At 48.9% G+C, this 24,493-nt stretch overlaps 1 protein-coding gene across 1 annotated transcript; it reads left to right on the top strand.

The window, feature by feature from the left end:
• The first annotated feature begins 7,567 nt into the window (after positions 1-7,567).
• On the top strand, positions 7,568-18,588 carry LOC136639078 (vomeronasal type-2 receptor 26-like). The gene is made up of 5 exons (XM_066613103.1): positions 7,568-8,008; positions 10,884-11,255; positions 13,092-13,481; positions 15,671-15,797; positions 17,551-18,588. The coding sequence occupies exons 1-5, from the start codon at positions 7,718-7,720 to the stop codon at positions 18,459-18,461; spliced, it is 2,091 nt and encodes a 696-aa protein (XP_066469200.1). The 5' UTR covers positions 7,568-7,717; the 3' UTR covers positions 18,462-18,588.
• The last annotated feature ends 5,905 nt before the right edge of the window (positions 18,589-24,493 follow it).

The following is a 24,493-nucleotide window of genomic DNA, read 5'->3' as shown; positions in this document are numbered from 1 at the left end:
TCGGTAAAGCAGCTACCACGTTTTCCAGACTCACAAAGAGAGTCTGGTCCAACAAGAAGCTGACGGAACATACCAAGATCCAGGTCTACAGAGCTTGCGTCCTGAGTACACTTCTGTACTGCAGCGAGTCATGGACTCTTCGCTCACAACAGGAGAGGAAACTGAGCGCTTTCCACATGCGCTGCCTCCGACGCGTCCTCGGCATCACCTGGCAGGACAAAGTTCCAAACAACACAGTCCTGGAACATGCTGGAATCCCTAGCATGTATTCACTGCTGAAACAGAGACGCCTGCGTTGGCTTGGTCATGTCGTGAGAATGGATGATGGCCGGATCCCAAAGGATCTCCTCTATGGAGAACTCGTGCAAGGAAAGCGCCCTACAGGTAGACCACAGCTGCGATACAAGGACATCTGCAAGAGGGATCTGAAGGCCTTAGGGATGGACCTCAACAAGTGGGAAACCCTGGCCTCTGAGCGGCCCGCTTGGAGGCAGGCTGTGCAGCATGGCCTTTCCCAGTTTGAAGAGACACTTTGCCAACAGTCTGAGGCAAAGAGGCAAAGAAGGAAGGCCCATAGCCAGGGAGACAGACCAGGGACAGACTGCACTTGCTCCCGGTGTGGAAGGGATTGTCACTCCCGGATTGGCCTTTTCAGCCACACTAGACGCTGTGCCAGAACCACCTTTCAGAGCGCGATACCATAGTCTTTCGAGACTGAAGGTTGCCAATACAATAAAGAGCCCCATTAGGCTAATCCAAGCAACCCATTCAGGGGCCTGCAGAGTGGATTAAGCCCATCAGCAGCCTTTTGTCTTCCTGAGCTTTTGTAATCACACCTGGGAAGACCAGCCCCCAAGGAGGGAGGGAGGAGGAGCTAGCTAGGGGCATAAAGCTAGGGCCTGCCACCGCATGCGCCTCTCTGCAGGAGCATGTGGCCTCTGGGACCCCAAGTGCCTCTGGGAGCTAAGTGCCAGGTAAGTTATCGCTAATTTAGCATCTGGGCGAGTTCAGCAGCAGGGCGAGGAAGCCAGGGACCCAGACACTGCCCTTCTCTTCCCTTGAGAAGAGGGCAGCAAACCAGTGTAAGTTTTCTAAATGTACCCCTAAATAAAAACAACAAAAAATCTATGCAGTCAGAGAGCCAGCAGCAGGGCGGGGGGTATCCAGTGCTCTGCATCGAGTGCCACATGTATGACTGTATGCCTCTAGGGCATAAGTCATGGGTGTGTCCTCGGTGCAAGGAACTCCAGGGTCTCAGGGAACACGTCTGCTCCCTTGAAGCCTTGGTGCTGACCTGGAGAAGCAGAGGCAAGCAGAGAAGGACCGTGGGGAGACTTCTGGGGACGATCAGGCTTTGTCCCAACCCCAGGCGTGCAGCCCCTCAGCTGCCCGGGTGGGAAGTTTCAGGGCTGGAGGACGTCATCCTGGAGAGGAGGGAAACAATCCCCTAGGGGGGGACCCCTTCTCCAGGGGACGGGCCCGTATCTGAACACACTCAGGATACTCCTAGGCGGGATGGGGTTCGGGGGCTTCTTGTAGTGGGGGATTCGATTATTAGAAACATAGAGAGGGGGGTTGGCGACGGATGTGAGGACGGCATGGCGATTTGCCTGCCTGGTGCAAAGGTTGCGGACATCACTTCTTGTCTAGACAGGCTGTTAGACAGTGCTGGGGGAGAGGTAGCGGCTGTGGTGCATGTCAGCACCAACGACGTGGGCAAGTGTAGCCGGGAGGTCCTGGAGGCCAAATTTAGGCTTTTAGGCAGGAAGCTGAAAGTCAGGACCTTAAAGGTAGCATTCTCTGAAGTGCTACCTGTTCCACACACAGGGCCAGCTAGGCAGGCGGAGATCAGGGGTCTCAATGCGTGGATGAGACGGCGGTGTAGGGAGGAGGGGTTTAGATTCGTTAGGCACTGGGGAAATTTTTGGGACAAGTGGGGCCTGTACAAGAAGGACGGCCTTCACTTGAACCAGAATGGAAACAGACTGCTGGTGCATAACATTAAAAAGATGGCAGAGCAGCTTTTAAACTGATCCCTGGGGGAAGGCTGACAGGAGCAGAGGGGCATCCGGTTTGGGACTCCTCATCCCTATGGGACGAGGATGGGGAGGTTAGAGAACAACAAGACAAAGGCAGAATAGGAGAAGAAATTGGGAATGGTAGCATGATGGGATGTGATAGATGGCTCGGCACAATGAGAGGATGCGGGGACAATATGGTCTGAAGGGGAAGGGCCCCTTGCGCACTACGGTGAGGCTCCCTGCAAAAGTAGTGCTTTGCTCCCCCTCTAGCTATGCCACTGGATAGATGTAACATGCGCACATGGTGAAACTGACTGTGTGTGCAGGGACTGAGTGCAGAGGTTCATGGCATAACTCAAAGAACTGGCACAGAGTGAGGATGGAGGAAAGATTGAGGGTGTGAAAATATATGGCTTTTATTTTGGGGATAAAAGAACAATAACTGGGAATGGGAATGAAAAAGATCAGGCAACGAAAGGATGCATGCCATCTATTTGACTGCAACGGAGACATAGAAGAATCTGGGGGCCAATGATTGGGGGGGGCGCCAAAGGCCACATTTACCTGTCTATATCTGCTGAGATAAGGCACAGTGATTTCCTGGCTCCAAAGGAAAGAAGAAAAGACAGAAAATGGTTTTATAAGCAAACCCAGGAGGGCCGGGCACTGGGGTAAGTTGGTTTCATGGGGGAAAACAAGGAGAAGGAATCAAGATTGCTTTCCCCGGGAAGGAGCAGCTCAGTGAGTGCTTGAAGTGAGGTTTGCAGTAGAGTTGGAGGAAGAGTGCAGTGAAGGAGGAAAAGAGAGCAGTGTGATCCAGTCTTAGGTGCTGGCTAGCACTGGGAATCTTGGCATAGGTGCTTGATGTAATACCATCAGGTATCCAAGCCATCCCTAAGAGATGGCGGAAGGCATGAACAGGGTCTGGGAGACAGGAGGGGTTTTTGACCCAGGTTTTATAGAGAAAATTCCCATTGGGCTCATCAAGGACCACTCTGGGGTATCTTCATGGTCCTCATTATATCTCTGCTTAGTGAAGGGTACCCGGCGGCATAGCTTATGATCATGTAGTCCAGTGCCAAGCTCAAAATGTTGCCCCGGAAGTGATGTCACAACCAGAAATGACATCACACCCAGGCTTTTTAAAAAGTGAAAATTGGTAGGAACCCACCTCCTCCCCACAGCAGCTCACCATCCACTTACTCTGCTGCCTCCCCCCAATTAGTGGTATAGCTAAGGCATCTATCTACAGCTACCTGTCAAAGAAGGTTTTTTAGCCCCCTCCTGCGTAACAAAATCAAATTTAATTAAGTAAATAAATAAAACGTTATTGGTTCCATCCTGAATCATAACAACATCTCATTGGCACTCAGAACAAACAGTCTCATAGGTCAGTTTGGAGGTAAGCAAATCCACTTTTTGTTCCGCAAGTCAGTTGTGTTTTTTTGAGTTAATTGGCCATAACGTTTGATAGAATACAGATATTCCAGTGCAGTTTGTTTCAGTGCACTCTGCATTAAATTACCTTTCCAATGATATATAACATGATGGTATTATTCATACATACGAAGATTTTTCACAATTTTGGTCACTAGTGTCAAGCTCAGCTTGTTGCCCCCCTAAAGCTTGATGCCCGGTGCAACTGCTACCCCCTTGTATTGGAATTGCGGAAGTTATTACCGAGGAGATAGGGTGTGGTGTCCACAGTGCCCCTTGCTCTGAGTAAATGCAGGATTAAAGCCCAGGTGGTAGCTGGAGGTGTGCTGCACAGCTGCAGCCACTAGAGCATAAGGAGATCCCTCAGGTATATAGGGAGCACCTGAGGCAGAAAGGGGTTGGTGGGTTTTGAAGGAATGCAGGTTGGAGGTAGGAGAGGAGACTTACTGAGTTTATGGAATTGGGAATCAGACTGTGGAATGTGACTGGACTTTGGCTTTGGACTTTGATTTGGATACCCTGATGGATTGGACTGACCTACCTGGAACCTGACTTTGGACTGTAACTTGGCTTATTGGCAACTCTGATTGATTGGACTGGTTTACAAGGCCCAGTGGATTGGGATTTGGCAAAACACCGCTGCACCCCCTTAGCTATGCCACTGGGGGTATCCCTCCATTGTTTTGTAACCTGAGGAGGGTGCAGCAGCTTCTGGAGGCTTGTGGCTTAATTAGCATAGGACTCATGATTGAATGGGCCATGAAGTTGCCTTGGCTTCTTTCACCAAGGTTGAAAGCCCTGTTCCTGGGCAAGAAGCAATGATAGACAGCTCTCTCTTGCGATCATTCCCTGTCATTTGCTTCCCCAGGAACGCTTGTTAGATCAGGTGTGATTCTATAGGCAACTGTACCCTACATAAAGCAGTTGGAATGATTACTTGCCTATTTCATTGCTTTCATTTTCTTTCTTGATTTCCTCTGCCTCTGATCATAAGCTTCTTACCCCTCAGATGCGTGTTTACACCTATACCTGACTCTCATCTTTCACAAATGCCAATCGAGCATCGTGAACCAATGGTTAAAGGTCTCTAGAACAATGGTTCTCAAACTGGTGAGTTGCGACCCACCAGCCCTAGAACCACTGCCGCTTCCCCTTAAGGGCTGGGCAGGTGGGGGGATCATGCCAGTGCTGAGCACTCAGGGGCTTTTTCTTCAACTTACCCCCCTTTGTGCCAGCCTCCTGGGGATTTGGGGAGCCCTGTGGAGTCCTCAGAAGGGCTCCCCACATCTTGGAATGTTCAAAAAATGCAATCGCAACCCATTTCCAGATTGTGATAGTGAAACCGAAAGTGGGTTGCAATAGCATTTTTAGCGTTCTGAGACATGGGGAGCCCTGCAGACTTCCAGGAAGCTGTTGTAAGGGGGGTAAGTTGAAGAAAAAGCCCCTCAGTCCCAGCAGGGGCATGACCCTGAGGATTGTGCTGCTGCCTTCCCCCTGCCCCTGCAAAGACTTACAGCACAATTCTAACTTGCACTGAAACAGGCAGGCCAGTGAGCCTGCACTGTATCCAGTGCAAGTTTGGGGCCAACTGCCAGGTCCTGGCCCCGCCACCTGCTCCCTGCCCACAGGCCCACCTGCCGTCTGCCCTCTCCCGCCCTGAAATGTCTCCTTCCCGTGATTTTGCTCACTACTGGTGTCACCCCCCCAAAAGTGGCACCTGGGGCGAAACACCCCCTCACCCCCGCTGTCTATGCCACTGTTTCAGATAATGCCAGGCAGGTGCCTAGCAGAGTCCAGAGATGCCCCTGGGAATCTTTAGGAGGTCACTACACACACACACACACACACACACACACACACACACACACACACGAAGCCTCTGGTACATGCAGTAAGTGGTGCTTTCACTGAGTGCTGATCATGTCCAATGTAACTGGCACAAGTAAGGTAACCTGTCATGTGGGATTTTCTGGAATGCTCTTGTCCTGCTGATTTGATCTGTTGTTTATTCGTCATGAGAGGTCAGCACTGGGGAGTTCTGCAAACATGATTCTTCCAGCTGTACACCTGTACTTGGAGCCAGAGAGTCCAGGATGATGCAAGAGTGGCTCTGTCACTAGCAATTATCAAGTTCACTGTGCTTTCTTCTTCTCACCAAAACTCAAGGGATTCTCCTTCAGATCACCTTTGAAGCCGATAAGAGACACACCAGAACTGAGAGCAACAGGAGAGGGAACTTCCTGTACTGATCAGAAAAGACAGGTGCAGACAGACCTCCTGTATTGCTGAGAGCCAGAGTCAGATTCAGGGGAGGTGGGATTCTGCCAGTGTGGAGTTCCACATCTTCCGTTTCATATTCACAGTTCTGGCTGGACTCCTGTTACCTTAGGAAAGTGTGAGTGTGGCAGGTGTTCCCAGAATGCTGCTGCTGCTGCTTTTGCTACTTTCTCATACTCCCTGGGGGATGCCAAAGACAAAATGCCCTCTTGGTTGCATACGTGATCGAAAAATGCCATTTAATTATTATAGTCCAGGAGACTACCAGATCAACGGGCTCATATCGACAACAAGTACTGTATTTCAACCATACGTTTTCTTTGCACCTCCTGTGAACGGATTTGCACCGTAAGTAGTCATGTGGTGATGGAGTTACATGTGCTCCCCAAGAATCTGATTCCTACTTCCCAGTTACTCCTATAGATCAGGGACTGTCCTTATTGCCTAGCAGGAGATTCAGAAAGACTTGAGCTGACTTGAGAAAAACATGCATTTTCTGTGACTTGTGAGAACGTGAGCGAGGGGTGTCACTGACTTGGTTGTGACTCGAATTGGGGCAGTGAAAAGAGTCTCTATTTTGTATGTGCCTGTGACTCGGTTTCATGTTTGTGCCTGCTTCCTTTTTCAGCAATTCTGCCTCATGCCAAAGCTCTTGTGGGGTGATGTGGAAGTGGGCACTCAGTTTGATGGCAGCAGCAGATGTGTTGGCAGGAGGGTAGCTTGGTTCAGAGGTGGGAGTGGAGGGGAAGAGAGAGGCTTAAGTGTTTTGTTTTTTTTTTGTTTTTTTGGTGGGGTGGGTGCTGACTGCATGAGGCTGGGAGGAGGAACCAGAAGAAGGCAAGGGCAGCCAGGACACAGGGGAGGGTGCTATTGGCTGTACGAACAGACGATTCAACAAATGATGGATGACCTGACTTTTTTTCTGAATGAGGGAGAGGAGGAGAAACCCAATGGAGGGGGAAGGGGTTCTTACTATAGGAATAAATGGCTGGATAGATACAAAGCACAGGGAGGGATCAAAGGAGGCTGGCAAACCAGGGGGGAGGCATACAAGAGGAGGGAGGAAGCCCCACTGACAGCAGTGGAATTTCTGAGAAGACCTGCAGAGGATTAGGTCCTGAGCCTTCCACCTGCTGTGGGTGACCCACCCTCCCACATGTCACTTCTGTCCCCTCATTCTGTCCATCCCTTCCTGCCTTGCCAAGCTCAACGCCTCCCTGTTGGTCCATGGCGTGCTGGTTGGCGCTCCTTCTGAAGGTAGAATCGTGAATCGTGATGTGAACAGGGGAGGGGGAGTTCATCACTGGGGTTCACACAGAGCCAAGCATTTTTCTTCACTGCTACATTCACTCAAATAGCAGCACAGCTTTGGTTTACATCAATGACATGAAAAAGGTGGTTGAAGTGAAGGACCTTCCCTCATCGCTGGCTGCAGATGGGATGGGAACATCAGGGGAGTGTCAAATGAGAACTGCACTGACTGTTCTGGAATATGAAGCCCAGCACTTCAACTGCCTGACATTTCTTTGTAACTCTGTAAGTTAAAAGGAGGCGCCTGTATTGTTCATGTTCTGGAATGTATGGATTTGTGTTCCAGTTGACAAGCTGGCTGCTTCATTTCAGCTTCCATAATCCCTCCCTTCTCAGTAGCAAGCACCAGGAAAGTACAGCCCTCTCCCAGGGATCTGTTTCCCCCCTCCCCAATTTCCAGGACTTCTCCTATGTTTGGACTGGACCAGTGAGGAAGGTTGTGTTCTTCACCTCACTCTGCACTCAAATGCAGGTCTATTCAATTCAACTTGCAGCCAGATAGATCTTCCCTGCCTACACAATGTTAGCATCAGCTGTAGTGCATCTGACACTGAAGTAGAGTAAAATCCAGACATTTCTGTTACCAATGCACCTTTTTTGTAAAAGAAGCAGGCATTTGGCTTGCGTTCATAGAACAGAAGATCAGAATGTGAGACTATTTTTCTTGCAGCATGGTAGAAATGCATTTCTGGGACCTCCTGCCCTTTTTCTTTGCCATTCATGAGATCAACCAGAATCCCAGGCTCCTGTCCAATGTCTCCCTTGGCTACAATGTCTATGAGAACTATTTCAATGCAAGACTGACTTACGAGGCCATGACAGACCTGCTTTCTACTGGGCAAAAGAGTCTTCCGAATTACACTTGTGGAAGGAGGAATAAGCTGGTGGCAGTCCTGGAAGGGGCTGACTCTGCAACCTCCAGACAGATTTCAAGCATGTTGGGCATCTACAAAATCCCCCAGGTATGAAATACGAGCGGGTGGAGAAGGTGCCTGAGTGGGGACATATCTGAGATATACACAATCATGCAGGGGATGGATAAAGTGGATAGGGGGATGCTCTTTTCCCTCTCACACAACACCAGCACCAGGGGATAGCCACTAAAATTGAGTGCTGGGAGAATTAGACAAGACAAAAGAAAATATTTCTTTACCCAGTGTGCAATCAGTCTGTGGAACTCCTTGCCACGGGATGTGGCAATGGCATCTGACCTGGATTCTTTTAAAAGGGGACTGGACAAATTTTTGGTGGGAAAGTCCATCATGGGTTATGATAGGTATGTAAAAGCTCCAGATTTTAGAAGTAGGGTACTTCAGAGTACCAGATGCAGGGAAGGGCACCAGGACGCTGGTTGTGTCTTGTGTGCTCCCTGAAGCATTTGGTGGGCCACTGAGATACAGGAAGCTGGACTAGACGGGCCTTCGACCTGATCCAGCAGGGCTCTTATGTTGTTATGCTTCAGACTAAATCTAAATGCACTTCATAGGTTCAGCTGAGTGATCGGGAATGAGACACTGCACACCTGAAAAAGAAACTGGAGACAGAGAATAGTTGTTGAGGGAGCCCAAAAAGTTTGAGTGAAGTTGAGAGGATAGTTGATTTTTGTCAATGTATCAGGATTCTACTGTTTGTATTCCTTCCCTGCTTACTCATGCACCAGGTAAACTTTCCCTCCCTCCCAGAGCAAATAAACAAATTGTGACTGCAAACTTCATACTATGCAATGAAGTCCTAAGTTAGCTGGGCTGCTGAGCATCATGGGTGGAGAACTGAAGAACTCCATGGCAACTGTGTCTCCCAGAGAAATGAACTGCAATTGAACACTTCTGTCTGAGAATGTGTTCTGCTGGAATGGGAAAGTAAACTTGTTCCCTGCTCTTGGTAGCCCCTTAATAATCAGGTGCACTCCTATGCTTGGCCGCCCTATTCTTGCTCCCAATAAAGAACACCAGAATGGGGGCCAACTGTGCTGGTGTAAAAGGAAGGGGCCATCGCTCAGTGACGGCACACTTGCTTCCCTTGTAGAAAGTCCCTGGTTCAATTCCTGGCAACACCTGGTACTTCTGAATAAACATCCTCTCTGAAACTCTAGAGAGCTGGTGTCAGTCCTTGTCAGGAATAATGAGCTTGGTGTACCAATGGTTTGATGCACTACAAGGTAGATTTTTGAACAAAGCGTAGAGCTTACCTTCTGGCATATAATGCTAGGATTTTAACAAAAGCCCTTCAATTTATCATATAAAGATAATATTACCAATGAGGTCACACTCTGCAAAGTCTAGCAACAGTATGTCAGGACTTCTTAGAGCCTCATTGGACTTGTAGGGTAACTGCACAAACACAACTTCCTTCCACTAGAGAAAACAAAGTTGTTTAGGCCAACAATGAAACAATCAACTCACACTTCTAGTGTCCTCCACCAAGACTTGTCCGCCACGTTCAGTGTCAAAAGCGATGCAGTGACCAAGTCCCTTTTGAGAGGCTGAAGACCTCAGGCATCCCCTCAATCCATATTTCAGTTATCTTTCTTTGAATGTGAACTGATACAACCATGAGGAATCAGTGATAATCAATCCAACCTTTGGAGTAGGGCCAAGCAGAGCCCTCCTGATGCCTGAGGTGACATGCCAAATATGGACCCCCTTACTTAGTGATCTGACAGCCTCTGCTTCTCTACTCTCCAATGTTCTAGCTCAGCATTCTCCTCCCTTCAACATTTCCTTCTCCTCCGTGTCCCTCTCTTTTCTAGTCTAGGAAGCAGAAAGAGGAGCTTGCTGTAGAGGCAAATAGGCGGTCAGAAATAGGCACCCCTTCCCCAAACTGCTGTTTAAGGCAACTGCCTCACTTGGCCTCATGAATGGGCCAGCCCTCTTTGGGATACAAAAGGCCCCATCCTAACTACCCTCCACCCGAAATTGCAGCAACAGCACCAGAGCATGCACTGCATCCTGTGGAGGGGCAGTCTGGAGGTCTCCTCCTGAGTAAGGGAGCATGGGAAGCCTCCATTGTCCAGCTCTGTCTCTGTGGACCAGGGAAGGAAGATCAAGGCTGGAAGGGGATACCCCTTTTTGTCCCTTTCTGTCCCCCTCATAACTTATGTGTCGTAAGTCACTAGTGAAATGTTTCAGGAACTTCAAGAGGGTCCAGGTTTTACCCTATTGTTATGTAGCACCATCAGTGCATGTGTTACTGTACACAGATCATAAAAGACCTACCCGGAGGAGTTTCCAGTTGTGTCCCTGTAGGAACCCTGTGACTTCTTCACATATAAATCAATGGTTCATTTGCTCCTATAAAGAAAAGATCTGTACTAGGGGTGCGGTTGTGATGAGAGCAACATGTGGGCTACCTTTTTGCACACTCTGCACCAATCAAAACGATGGGCATTTTTGTGATGTACCAATAATATTTTGTTCTACAAAACATATTCCCCCCCCCCTTGCTAGGTTAGTTATGGTTTTGGGAGTCATACTTGAAAAGATAAAACTGCAGTAATCTTAACGATGGGAATATTGTGATATAGGTACCCCTGCCAGTAGGGCAAGACGCACTTTTCCAAGTGGCTTTCCTCTTCTATTTAGCAGGGCGAGAGTAACCATCCCTATTCACCCCAGCGCAGTGATTTTTCTAGTGGCTGTTGCTAGTGGGGGGGGGAGGGGTCTGCATTTTTTTAGATTGTGAGCCCTTTTGGGACAGGAAGCTATTTTAACTGGCCTTTAAACAGCTTTGTGAACTCTTTGTTGAAACGTGGTATACTAATATTAATATTTTGCTCAAAGATATCAATCCTGCCCTGAAAACAAAACAAAACACACAAACTTTTTTTTCCCTTGCTAGGTCAGTTATGGCTTTGGAAGTCATGATTTCCAAGATAAAACTCCGTTTCCTTTTTCCTTCCGGATGGTGCCCAAACAAGTACCCTCTTACTTGGGGATTGCCAAACTACTCTTGCATTTCAAGTGGACGTGGATTGGTCTCCTGGCTCCAAACAATGACCAGGGAGAAAGGTTCATCAGCACCTTCACAGAGGTGATCAGAAAGAAGGGTCTTTGTGTTGCCTTCTCAGAAAGAATCAAAGCAGTGTTTCCGGATACTGTGTTCTTGCACATGAAAGCAATTCTAATGCGGGACCAAGTCAATGTGGTTGTCTATCACGTGGACCCTTGGGCTATGCTCACTCTAGCAATCCTGATTAGGCTGTTTGGAACAGTCAAGCAAACTTTGGGGAAAATTTGGATTGCAGTGTCTTTGCAGGACCTCAGTTTGAGATTATCTTACATAACAGCTGATATGCAACACCTCCATGGTTCTTTGTCTTTCTCAATCCAGGAACGCAGAAGCACACAATACGACAATTTTGAATCACTGTTTTCTGCCATTCGCCTGTTTGGGGGAAAAGCATTTCATTGTTTTGATTCAAGGCCCGTGTTGTCTGTGAAAGGCTACATCAGATGCTCAGAGAAAGAGAGAAGGGAGAGCTTGGCCCAGGATGTGATTGAAAGAGTTCTGTCTCAGGACAGTTACAGCATTTACAACACTATCCAGGCTGTGGCTCAGGCCCTACATGCTGCATTCGCATCCAGGACACAGAATCAGAGAGTGATGCCAGGTGTCAGAAGGTCGGCAAGTGAAATAGCCCAGCCATGGCAGGTATTGCTGTTTGCTCACACATACAGGCGTGCCCTCACAGAGGTGGGCAAATGCAGCGCAGCTTGACTCAAGTCACGACTCTCCGTCCCTTTAACTCAACTCGAAAACGAGTCCTAACGGGCAAACCTTCTGAGTCATCCACTGACACGGGTATCATTTAAGGGGACAGAGCAGGGATGATCGAGTCAGCATGACTTGATTCAAGGGGAGTCACAAGTCTCCACCCCTCTGTGACTTGACTTGAAAACAAGTCCTAGTAGGTGGACTTTTCCAGTTGCCCACAGCTTTTTGGAGACTTGAAAAGACTGGAGTCCTGAGTCCTTTCCATAAAATGTCAGCTGCTGTTCTGCACCGTTGAGCTGCCCCACTGGGTCCAGACTATGGTCAGCGTCCAGTCAGGGGCATTGCCCCCTTAATGTGGCATGCTGCCATCCATGAAGTCCTGGCAGAAAGGGTCTGTAGCAGATGTGACCAGTCACCAAGGCCGGTGTAGGTGGTTGTGGTGGGGCTGACGGCCTGGCCACATCCTCCCTACCCCATTTCACCCACTCTCTGCTTCCCTCCCACCCCCTACGCTGCTGCTAGAGGTCTTCTTTGGTCTGTTGGCGCTTAGACATGGTCGTCGGCCACTTGCTGTGGCATCCAGGCTGTGCTGAATGGCATGTTTTGTGACAGCTGTATGACCTTATGTCACCAGAATGCTTGTTCCGGAGGTATCTGGGCTGAGCAGGATTGGGCCTAAAACCCCTGACTGCTCCCATTTTCTACCAGGCTACATGGGATGATAGACGCATCAGTCTGCTGTACCTTTTCAGTTTATTCTTATGTAGCAGTCTTTCAGGGTGACAATGTGGATGAGGGAGGGACACCCTCACAAAGGGTGTGAGGGTGACATACCACCACAAAGGGAGGAGGTATTTAACCTTTACCTCACTATTGCTGTCCTGTAATAAGTTGCACATTTAGAGTAAATCAGAACTGTAGACCAGTGGTTCTCAAACTTTCTCCCACTGCACCCCACCTTGTCCTCCCACGCTGGGCCTGAGACACGCTCCCTAGGCCTCCATGAGAACCAAGAAGTAAGAGCAAGTCACTTCCTATGGCTTCTGAGAGACTTTCTGAGGCTTTTGGAACCCTACGGAGTGTGTCGCAGGCCCAGCAGAACCTAGGAGCAGTGTCCAATTGAGGCTGGAGGGCACCAATTTGGAACCAACTGGGCACAACCTGGGGGAGCAACCTCGCGACTCACAGTACATTCGCAGTGCAATCCATCCACTACGATCCTCCACTAGACAAAGGCAAAACCTATATGGGAATTCATGTTGGTAAGAGAGCTGTCATTGGCTCTGTATATCTCTACATGTTGCCTGACTGGCTTGCAGCTACTGAGATCAGGTCCCTCTGCTTGTGGCAATGGAGGGTGGTTGTCATCAGGATACACATCACAGCATCACGATGATGTCAAGATCCACTGTCACTTTCTGTCTGCATCATACCTGCGCAAGTATGGCTCTTCCAATGAAATATTTAATGTGCTTCTCTGTTTCCCAAATGGAGCTTCACCCTTTCCTGAGTAACTCCCACTTCTACAATACTTCCATGGATGGAGTTTATCTGGATGAGGACGGGGAGCTGGTGGCCGACTTTGACATTGTTAACTTTGTGGCATTTCCCAATCAGTCCATTGCTAGAGTGAAGGTTGGGAGTCTAGAGAGGAAGAACTTCCAAGAGATCCAGTTCACCATTGACCAGGATGCCATTGTGTGGCCCAAGGCATTTAACCAGGTGGGGAAACCCAAATGATTTCACTTCATCCCCTTCAATGATATGAGCTAAGGTCTAAGGAATTTGAAAATAAGAAGAGCCCTGCTGGATCAGGCCAAAGGCCCATCTTTTCCAGCTTCCTGTATCTCACAGTGGCCCACCAAATGCTTCAGGGAGCACACAAGACAACAGACACAACCTGTATCCCGGTGTCCTCCCCTGCATCTGGCAATAGAGGCAGCCTGCCTCTAAAAACACGAGCTCGCACATACCTATCATGACTTGCAACCGGTGATGAATTTTTCCTCCAGAAATTTGTCCAATCCCCTCTTAAAGGCTTCTAGGTGAGAAGCCATCACTACTTCCTGTTGCAAGGAGTTCCCCAGACTTCCACAAATTAGTCAGCTGAAAGTCTTGATAAGTTATATGGGTTTTAAAAATCAGGAAAAATGAGCACAAGGTGGCAGAGAAACATGGGCAGACCATGCCTGTGAACCAAGTTCATCACGGGCTACAAATCATGGTAGGTATGCGCAAGCTACTTGGGAAAGGAGGGAAGGAGAGATGTTCCAGCACATCACCCTACCTCCTATGGTCAATATCTTCTGTGTGATGCATCCTGGGAGCATTGCAAGGAGGGGGACGGGGGACAAAGTGGGAAGTGGAGTGCGCACACACAGCCACAGACCTCCGCAGCCCGGCACCCGGGGCAGAGCTCTGCGATGGCGCCCCCTGTGGGGAATCGCCACCCCCATGCAGAAATTCCCCCCCCACACACTCACCAGAGGCTCACACAGCCTCGCACGACCTCCTCCCATGCCGGGGAAACCTCTCTGAGGTTCCCCGGCGCTATAAACTGTGCTTCTGGCAAACTGGAAGCACAGTTACCGCCCCCGTCGGGAGCCTCAGAGAAGCTTCCGTGGGGTCCGGCGTCTGGTGCATTTGCCCCAAGGCGGTCTATGGCAGGCACACAATTGCATTTCAAAGGGGTCCAGAAACAGGCCTTGCTGCAGATGCCTGAATGGCAATGCGTTCAGGGGTGAGCAGAACTCTGGCATTTCTCCTGCTTCAGAAACATCAGCAGGAGCAGTGCTGGAAACCTCTTTCCAAAGACCTTGGTGTCAAAGAAACATCAGGCTCAGAAGGCAAAGTGAGAAATTTGCCTAGGGGCTTATATCAGTAGGCCAGTGTCTCTCCTAAGAGCTACCTGAGAGATAATACTTTATCATGCTCATGGTACAATCCTATGCAAATTTATCAGTAGGAAGTAATATGAGGAGCCATTCGTTATATGATTTTCTCTGTAAAGTGCTTTGTGAACTTTTTGTTCAAAAGTGGTATATGAATACTACTACTACTACTACTACTACTACTACTACTAATAATAATAATAATAATACAGGGCCACAGAGTTTATATCAATCAACTGCAAAAAGTAGCGTTACTGGGAACAGCTTACATTTTGTGAAGGTATTTCTAGGATAAAAACCAGGCATCCCAGGTCCTTGGGAAGGACTTCATGTCTGGATCAAACAAACCAGTCAAAATACACGACTGTGTGAAAATCTAATCATAATATAGAAAATAAATGTGTTCATCAAGGTGTTGCTTTTCTCAAGCAGTTGTGCATCAAAATGTCTGCCTTCAAAGAGAGACTTGTACAACCATGCCTCAGATGAAAGCGCCGCTCTGGTTTTTGCTACCTCTGTGGCTCATTTTCCCAGTCTAGGGGTGCCCAAACCCCGGCCCGGGGGCCACTTGTGGCCTTCGGAGGCTCCCAATCAGGCCCTCGGAGAGCCCCCAGTCTCCAATGAGCCTCTGGCCCTCCGGAGACTTGCTGGAGCCCCTGCTGGCCCAACGCAACTGCTCTCAGCATGAGGATGACTGCTCGACCTCTCTGTGAGCTGTGGGATGAGGACTCCCTCCACGACATCCTGTTTCACGTCTGTGATATTGCTGTGGCAGTGAAGGAAAGGCTGGCCTTGCTTTGTGCCAGGCCTTTTATAGGCATTGAGCTATTCTAAGACCTTTATTCATTCATATATGTTACATCTCTAATTTATTCAAATTTTAAATTGTAAATTAATTCTTTTTCGGTTCCTGACATGGTGTCAGAGAGATGATGTGGCCCTCCTGCCAAAATGTCTGGATACCCCTGTCCTAGACCAAACCGATTGACGTATTTGGTTGATGCTCCTTTTCCTGCTTAGAACCTGCCTCGTTCCAGGTGTACAGGAAGCTGTTGGCCTGGATACGCCAAGGTGATGAAAGAAGGAGAGCCTGTTTGCTGCTACAACTGTGCTCCATGCAAGGGGGGAACAGTCGCCACTCAGGAAGGTACGTGACCCAAGAGGAGAGGACTGTCCCTCAGGAAGAGGGAAAAGATCATGTCTCAGAACACGGGTCACTTTGTTTGAGGCCTTGTTGAACTGCCCACCACCTCCATTTCATACAGTGGACAAATCTATATATGACGGTATAAATCACCCTCTTCATGTGCGTCGGACCCTGGCCCATGACTGGAAATGGCTCAGTGTGAACCCACGCTGGGCCAGCGCAGGTCAGAGGCCACCCGGATGCCGCCTGGTGCGCCATGCAAGCACCGGGTGGCAAAATGGCAAGTTGGGGCAGTGAGGGAGGTGTTCCGGGGCAGGGGGAGGGTGGGGGAAGGTTGAGCACTGGGACGGAGCATGGCGGGAAGGGTGCGGGATTGGTGGAGTTCAACTCGGCTGAGTCCAAAACCCCACGTTGGGCCTCCTGGCCTGACATGGGGCTACTTTTGTCGAGTAGCCCCATTGCAGGGCTTCCTTCCTTCCCAGCTGCTCAGTGTCATACAATGCAGCAGCAGCCATTTTGGCATCGCTGCAGCCCGGGGCAGCTCAGGACAGGGCTATCCATCCACTGGCGCATGTTCCTGTCCTTTGTATTTGTCCTTTTTCAAGTCTTGCTAGCAAACCTGTCTGCCTAGGTCAAGAGGTGGGACAGAGTATCCGGGTGGGCTCCTCTCCTCCAGTCAGGTAATGTTGTGACAGTGTCACAACTACATTACTTACGCTCGAGTGTGGGAGTGCTTGTGTGCTTTTCTGCCAGTTTGCCTTGCTGGTTTGCAGAAGGCACACCCCTGTTTTTCCCTGCTATGAATACCCGCATAAGGTGGATACAGTTAGCACATTGCCTAGTTCAATGGGGAAGGGGCAGCATTGCCTTTCCCATCAATCTCTTGGGGGTTGGGTGTCATTCGGATCAAGCCAGTATGGTTGCAATCAGGATGCCAGAAAGCTTAAGATAGAGAGAAAGAGTGCAACCCAGTTGATGCTCCTAGATTTCCCTCCAGTGCGCATGATTCCTGCCTGGACTGTCAGGGTAGAAAGGGATTGAGAGGCACTGTTTTGTGGTAGAAGTGGAAGTTTCTGCATGCAAAGCATATCTTCCACCAGTGAAAGTCCTCCCCCTCCTCGGTCCATTGATGAAAGTGTCAACTCAATGTGCGGCAGCAGTGAAGAAGGACAATTCTACGCTTGGGATCATTAGGTATTGAGAATCAAATGGCTACTATTGTAACGCCATTGTACACATTGATGGAAAGGCTACAGTATTTGGGGCTCTTCAGTCTAGAAAAGAGACACCTGAGGGGGGACATGATTGAGACATACAAAATTATGCAGGGGATGGATAGAGTGAATAGAGAGATGCTCTTTTCCTTCTCACACAACACCAGAACCAGGGGACATCCACTAAAATTGGGAGAGTTAGTACAGACAAAATTTGTCTTTACTCAGCATGTAGTTGAAATGTCAGAATGCCAGATTCAAGGTAGGGCACCAGGTTGCAGGTCTCTTGCTGTCTTCTGTGCTCCCTGGGGCATTTGGTGGGCCGCTGTGAGATACAGGAAGCTGGACTAGATGGGCCTTTGACCTGATCCAGTGGGGCTCTTCTTTTGTTCTTGTGTTTTTCTTATGTTCTTATACTTCCCTATTTTTCTACTCTCATCAACCATTTTTTTTGCCTTATATGGTGCATAGTAGACAACAGGTTGTAGTGGATGTAAGGTAGATTAAAATAACAATGAAGTCAATTGTGTGCTTCTCAGATGCTGACCATTGTGAAAGGTGTTCAGAAGATCAGCAGCCAAACAAGGACCGAGATCAATGTGTTCCCAAAGTTGTAACCTTCCTATCTTATGAAGAGTCTTTGGGGATCATCCTTGTTTTGTTTGTCCTATTCTTCTCCCTAGCCACAATTTTTGTTTTAGGAATCTTCATTAAGTACCGTGAAACTCCTGTGGTCAAAGCCAACAATCGTGACCTCACCTACATGCTCCTGGTTTCCCTCCTGCTTTCCTTCTTGTCCTCCTTTCTGTTCATTGGTCAACCCCAGCAGGTGACCTGCCTTCTCCGACAAACCATCTTCAGTGTCATCTTTTCGGTTGCCGTCTCTTCTGTGTTGGCCAAAACGGTCACTGTGGTGGTGGCATTCATGGCCACAAAACCAGGGAGCAAGTTGAGGAAATGGCTGGGGAAGAGCGTGGCAAACTCCATTGTCTTTTCTTCTTCCATTGTTGAAGTGGGCATCTGCACTGCCTGGCTGGGATCCTCTCCCCCTTTCCCAGACTCTGACATGCACTCCCAGCCTGGCCACATCATACTGCAGTGTAACGAAGGGAGTGTCACCATGTTTTACGTTGCCCTTGGCTACATGGGCTTTCTGGCTGCCGTCTCCTTCACTGTGGCCTTCCTAGCCAGGAAGTTGCCTGGAGCCTTCAATGAAGCCAAGTTGATCACCTTCAGCATGCTGGTCTTCTGCACTGTGTGGGTGTCCTTTGTGCCCACCTACCTGAGCACGAAGGGGAAGTATATGGTTGCCGTGCAGGTCTTCTCCATCTTGGCCTCCACTCTGGGGTTACTGGGTTGCATTTTTTTGCCCAAATGCTACATTATGGTACTGAGGCCTGATCTTAATACAAAAGAGCATCTAATAATAAAACCAAAGGATGTCATCTAAAATGACAGGTTTCTTTGAAGCCTTCTTTTTAATTTTGGCTTTGCTTTGCTGTTAGTAAATCTAAATACTTGCTCTGTGAGTGAAACCATTCTCAGATACTATACTACTATCTCCTGCTGAAACTCTATGCAAGAATCCAATGCAAGTAAATGTATATGTTCACTCGAATGGACTTCTGACATTTTGTTTTAATATGTAATTTACAATACCCCCATACCCGCAAATAAAGAGACCAGACTTCGGCTTGAATGGAAATGGGCCACTTTATTAAGTCTTAACTGCAGCAGGGCAATAACCACAACATTGAGCATGCTGAGCAATATGGGGGACATGGTCCTAGCCGTCTGCCTCCCCCTGTGAACTCATTGGGCGTACTGTGTGGCTCGAGGCTCCAGCTGTCAATAGCCAGCCTAGGCCTTTCAACGCCACCCCTGAAGGGGGCAAGGCAGCTGGATTTCAGACCAGTAGACAGAGCCTCATCGGCCTGACAGTCCAGGCAAGGGGCTTGCCTGCTTGCCTCCTGGAGCCAGTCAGGCATCATGGGAGTGGTTCAGACTCACCCCTCCCCCGGCTGCCTTGGATGGACACCGAACCAGATACCTACCTAACCAGCCCCGCACGTATCCTGCCACAGGGGAGGACAGCCTAGCGCTTGTCTTCCCCGGTCCCCACAAGGATGACTCCTTCAAGCCCTGCGGCAGATGACAGTAACAAGTCATTGCCGACTGGTGACAGATGCACCACATCTCTGAGAAAACAAGGCAGGTTGCCTAAACCCAAGAGCAGGGTGTTGGATTACTGCCCTACCCTGCCCTGCTTAACTACTACCCCCCCAGGTAAGCGTTCACTCTTTTCCTGGTGACGTCTAATCTGCGGAGGCTCCGTGCCCCGCACCAAACATGCCGGGGGAGGAGATTGGACCAAAGGACAGCAATCCCTGGGATCCAACTTCTAAGCAATGAGAACTCCCTGCGGGCCTGGAGCCTCAACGACATCAAAGTCCTCTGGCCCAGGTTGTTCCCCTAAATGTACCACGATTACCTGGGGAGGGGGATGCTGCTCCAAATAATTAAGCAGCAGTGGCAAGATTGCTGGCAAGAAGCAGAGGAAAATTGCCCCTCTGAAGTCTGCCACAGGCGAGGTCATCCAGGATCGGGCACAGCAGATGGAACACTGGGTGCAGCACTACTCTGAGCTATATTCCAGAGAAAATGTAGTTACCGAAGAAGCACTGAACAACATTGAGTGCCTGCCTGTGCTGGAAGAGCTTGACAGTGAACCAACCCTAGAAGAACTTCATGTGGCCCTGGACTCCCTTGCCTTTGGCAAGGCACCTGGAAAAGACAGCATCCCTGCTGAAGTCCTAAAATGCTGCAAAGAGATCATCGTCACTGAGCTGCATGAAATCCTCTGTCTCTGCTGGAGAGAAGGTGGAGTACCTCAAGACATGAGGGATGCAAACATCATCACGCTGTACAAGAACAAAGGTGACAGGGGTGACTGCAACAACTACCGCAGCATCTCTCTCCTTAGCGTTGTAGGAAAGCTGTTTGCCCGAGTTGCACTAAAAAGGCTCCAGGTACTTGCAGAGAGCGTCTATCCAGAATCGCAGTGTGGATTCCGAGCCAACAGGTCCACCACTGAAATGGTATTCTCCCTTAGACAACTGCAGGAGAAATGCAGGGAACAACAACAGCCACTCTTTATAGCCTACATAGATCTCACGAAGGCTTTCGACCTGGTCAGCAGAGACGGCCTCTTCAAGATTGGATGTCCACCCAGGCTCCTCAGCATCATCAGATCTTTCCACAAGGACATGAAGGGCACTGTTTTCTTCGATGGCTCCACATCAGACCCCTTTGACATCCGAAGCGGAGTGAAGCAGGGCTGTGTTCTGGCGCCAACCTTGTTTGGGATTTTCTTCGCTGTCCTGCTGAACCAGGCCTTTGGAACTGCAACAGAAGGCATCTCCGGACCAGATCAGACGGAAAGCTCTTCAACCTCTCCAGACTGAGAGCAAAATCCAAAGTCCAGCTGAAATGTCTGCGTGACTTCCTCTTTGCCGACGATGCAGCTGTCACTACCCACTCTGCCAAAGATCTCCAGCAGCTCATGGATCATTTTAGCAAGGCCTGCTAAGATTTTGGACTGACAATTAGCCTGAAGAAAACACAGGTCATGGTTCAGGTTGTGGACTCACCTCCCAGCATTACAATCTCTGCGCATGAACTGGAGGTTGTCCATGACTTTGTGTACCTTGGCTCAACGATCTCCGACACTCTTTCTCTCGATACCGAGCTAAACAAGCGCATCGGTAAAGCAGCTACCACGTTTTCCAGACTCACAAAGAGAGTCTGGTCCAACAAGAAGCTGACGGAACATACCAAGATCCAGGTCTACAGAGCTTGCGTCCTGAGTACACTTCTGTACTGCAGCGAGTCATGGACTCTTCGCTCACAACAGGAGAGGAAACTGAGCGCTTTCCACATGCGCTGCCTCCGACGCATCCTCGGCATCACCTGGCAGGACAAAGTTCCAAACAACACAGTCCTGGAACGTGCTGGAATCCCTAGCATGTATTCACTGCTGAAACAGAGACGCCTGCATTGGCTCGGTCATGTTGTGAGAATGGATGATGGCCAGATCCCAAAGGATCTCCTCTATGGAGAACTCGTGCAAGGAAAGCGCCCTACAGGTAGACCACAGCTGCGATACAAGGACATCTGCAAGAGGGATCTGAAGGCCTTAGGGATGGACCTCAACAAGTGGGAAACCCAGGCCTCTGAGCGGCCTTCTTGGAGGTAGGCTGTGCAGCATGGCCTTTCCCAGTTTGAAGAGACACTTTGCCAACAGTCTGAGGCTAAGAGACTGCCCACTGAATGCGATACTGTGGGCCTGTGTTTTGTCTGGTTTGTTCCATCTTGGAAAAGCAAGAAGCCACGCGACAATCCCTCCCCTATGCCTGCTAGCACGTGTGTGAAAGGGTTTTTTTAGGTGGGCACACTCCACATAGCCAACAGACCTGCGCCGGCTGCAGATTGTACCTGGACATGTACCAAGTTGTGAGGGACATGAGGTTGCTTGTGCATAGCGAAGCCACTGTTCTTTCACTTTGGTTCCCATCACCAGTGCATTACTTTACACTTATATTGAAACACAACTGCTATTTTGCTGCCTATTCTCCCAGTTTGGAGAGATCCTTCTGGAGCACTTCACAATCCCTTCTGGTCTTCACCACTCAGAAAAGTTTAGTGTCCTCCACAAACACCTCCCTGCTTATCCCTGTTTCCAGGTCATTTATGAAGATGTTGAAAAGCACCAGTCCCAGGACAGATCCTTGAGGCACTCCACTTTCCACCTCTCTCCACTTTTTTGTCAATTGCCCATTGACACCCTCTCTCTGTTTCCTGGTCCACAACCAGTTCCCAATCCATGAGAGGACCTGTCCTCTTATTCCCTGACTGTGGAGTTCTCTCAACAGCTTTTAATGAGGGACCGTATCAAACACCTTGTGGTATTTAGTGAATCTGAGGAGACCCAGTGGAGGCCAGGCAGCCTAAGTAAGAAAGTGTTTTTGTTTTTTTTAGCTGTTGGGGCTATGAAATCAGAAGGGGACCTTGAAATGAGGAAACAGATCAGGGAGATAGAGAGATGCTCTTTACACTCTCACATAACACCAGAACCAGGGGAAATCCACTAAAATTGAGTGTTGGGAGAGTTAGGACCGACAAAAGAAAATATTTCTTTACTCAGCGTGTGGTTGGTCTGTGGAACTCCTTGCCACAGGATTTGGTGATGGCGTCTGGCCTGGACACCTTTTAAAGGGGAATGGACAAGTTTCTGGAGGAATAATCCATTACGGGTTACAAGCCATGTTGTGCATGTGCAACCTCGTGATTTGGTGGGCATTTGGTGGGCCGCTGTGAGATACAGGAAGCTGGACTAGATGGGCCTATGGCCTGATCCAGTGGGGCTGATCTTATATTATGTTCTTATGTAACATGTAACAATGGATAGCATTGGTCTGCCTGTCTGCTATGGAACCAAATATATTTTTTTTAACTTACAAATTTTTTTAAGCTTATGAATTTTCAGGGGTTTTTTAAAACACTGATTGTGGGCTGTTTATTCTCTGTCTCTTGATATAGATATTGATGATATAAATAGCAAGAATCACAAGAGGATCAATTCTAATTGATATTTGCAATAAAACTTTTAAAAAATCCAATCTAAATAATAACTTGGCCTTGCGTTTGTTGTTCTGGGAGCTAAACATGATAATAATTAAATGGCTTTTTCCCCATATGTTGACCACCTCCCTATGTTGACCAATTCCTCCAGTCCCTTGGGTGGTCAACTTAAAGAGGTTCTACTGTAATAAAATGAGGGTGGGCCAGTCCTGTTCCACCAATTGAATCTACTCTGAAGTCAGTCGTATGGTGGTCAATGGGGCTTACTCTCAGGAAAGTGTGGGTAGGATTGCAACCTGTGAGCTCAAGCCTATGCATGTCTACTCAGAAGTAAGTTTCATAGTGGTCAATGGGGCTTACTCTTAGGAAAGTGTGGGTAGAATTGCAGCCTCTGAGCTCAAGCCTATACATGTCTACTCAGAAGTAAGTCTCAGAGTGGTCAATGGAGCTTACTCTGTAGTCTGCCTGCAATAACAAGCCCCCAAAAAGAATCAGTGAGATTTCCAGCCCTCCCCAGTGCCCAGTTTAAGTTCTTCTATTTCAAGCATATCAATACAAAGACCCACCTGGCTTTGCACTACAGCTCCATTGGATTGGGACCATTCTGGTGTCCTCACATTCCCCTTTGTCTGGCCTGACCACCAGCCAAGGCACGCCTGCCTACTCATGAGTAAATGCAACAGTGAGGCTGCTTAGCTATCCATAGGGCTCAATAGATTCACAGCTGGGAGGGAGGGATAAGGCAAGTTTGCCTACTCGCAAGTAAATGCGGCCATGTGGCTTTGTTTCGGGCTCAGATGCGCAGCTGGGAGGGAGGGAACTTCTCGGGTGTTTTTGGGGGGCTGAATTCATTGGATCAGAACCATTCAGGTGTCGTTGAATTCCTCTCAGCCTATGACAAGTATGCCTACTCGCGAGTGAACATGCGATACGGCTCAATTTCACTTTCCATAGGGCTCCATGCATTTTTTCTTTCTGGTTTTTTGGCCATAACTTTTGAAGGAAAGGAGCGATTTCACTCAGGTGTTTTGCATTGTGTTCCGCTGGACATTCCGCATCCAACGGGGTATGGCATGATGGGGTAGCTCCTAATGTCGTAATTTTAGCACGTCACCCCCCAAGGCACGTCACCCCCTGGTGCGTCACCCGGTGAGGCCCACACCCCCCTAGCGACTCCACTGGGTGGTGATTTTACTGAGTACTAACTGTGCCCAATGTAATTGCAGCAAGTGAGATGACCTGTGCAGTGCCTATGGGATTTTCTGGGCTGCTCTAGCTTTGTAGGTCTGATCGTCTGTTTATTCATGGAAGACGAGAGAGGAGCAAAGGGAAGTTTCACAAACTTGTTTTCTCCAGCTGTACACCTGTGCATGGAGCCGCACAGAGAGTTTGGGATGAAGCAAGACTGACTCTGTCCTTAGCAATTATCAACAACTCTGTTTCGTCCTTCTTCTCATCAAAGTTCAAGGGATTCTCCTTCCAAGATCCCCTTGGAAGCCAAGAGGGGAAACATCAGAAGTGAGAGCAACTGGGAAGGGAACTTCTTGTAGTGTGTGTGAAAAGACAGAAGCTTAATTAACTCCTGCACTGCTATGAACCTGAGTGATGTTTAGGGTAATGAGTTCTCTGCCCATGGCAGGTTAAGCTTCTCCCCTTGAAATCATAAGCTGTGACTGGACTCCATTTATGTGAATCAAGGCTCTGTGTGAGAGTGTCACTGTGGCAGGCGCTGCCAGGATGCTGCTGCTGCTATTAGTACTGCTGCTGCCCCATACACCCTGGGGGATGCTGAAGACCAAATGCCCTCTTAGCCAGATAAGGGATGTAAATAGTCTACTGAAT

Source organism: Tiliqua scincoides, chromosome 2 (genome assembly GCF_035046505.1).
Source record: "Tiliqua scincoides isolate rTilSci1 chromosome 2, rTilSci1.hap2, whole genome shotgun sequence".
Classification (NCBI taxonomy): Eukaryota; Metazoa; Chordata; class Lepidosauria; order Squamata; family Scincidae; genus Tiliqua; species Tiliqua scincoides.
This window is presented reverse-complemented; position numbering and strand designations above follow the sequence as displayed.

Bases quoted from the DNA above. Each gene is read 5' to 3' on its own strand.
- LOC136639078 (XM_066613103.1), top strand. From the start codon at position 7,718: ATGGTAGAAATGCATTTCTGGGACCTCCTGCCCTTTTTCTTTGCCATT. The intron at 11,256-13,091 runs GTCAAGCAAACT...TACTGAGATCAG, and splicing joins TGATTAGGCTGTTTGGAACA to GTCCCTCTGCTTGTGGCAAT. The intron at 13,482-15,670 runs GTGGGGAAACCC...TTTCCTGCTTAG, and splicing joins GGCCCAAGGCATTTAACCAG to AACCTGCCTCGTTCCAGGTG.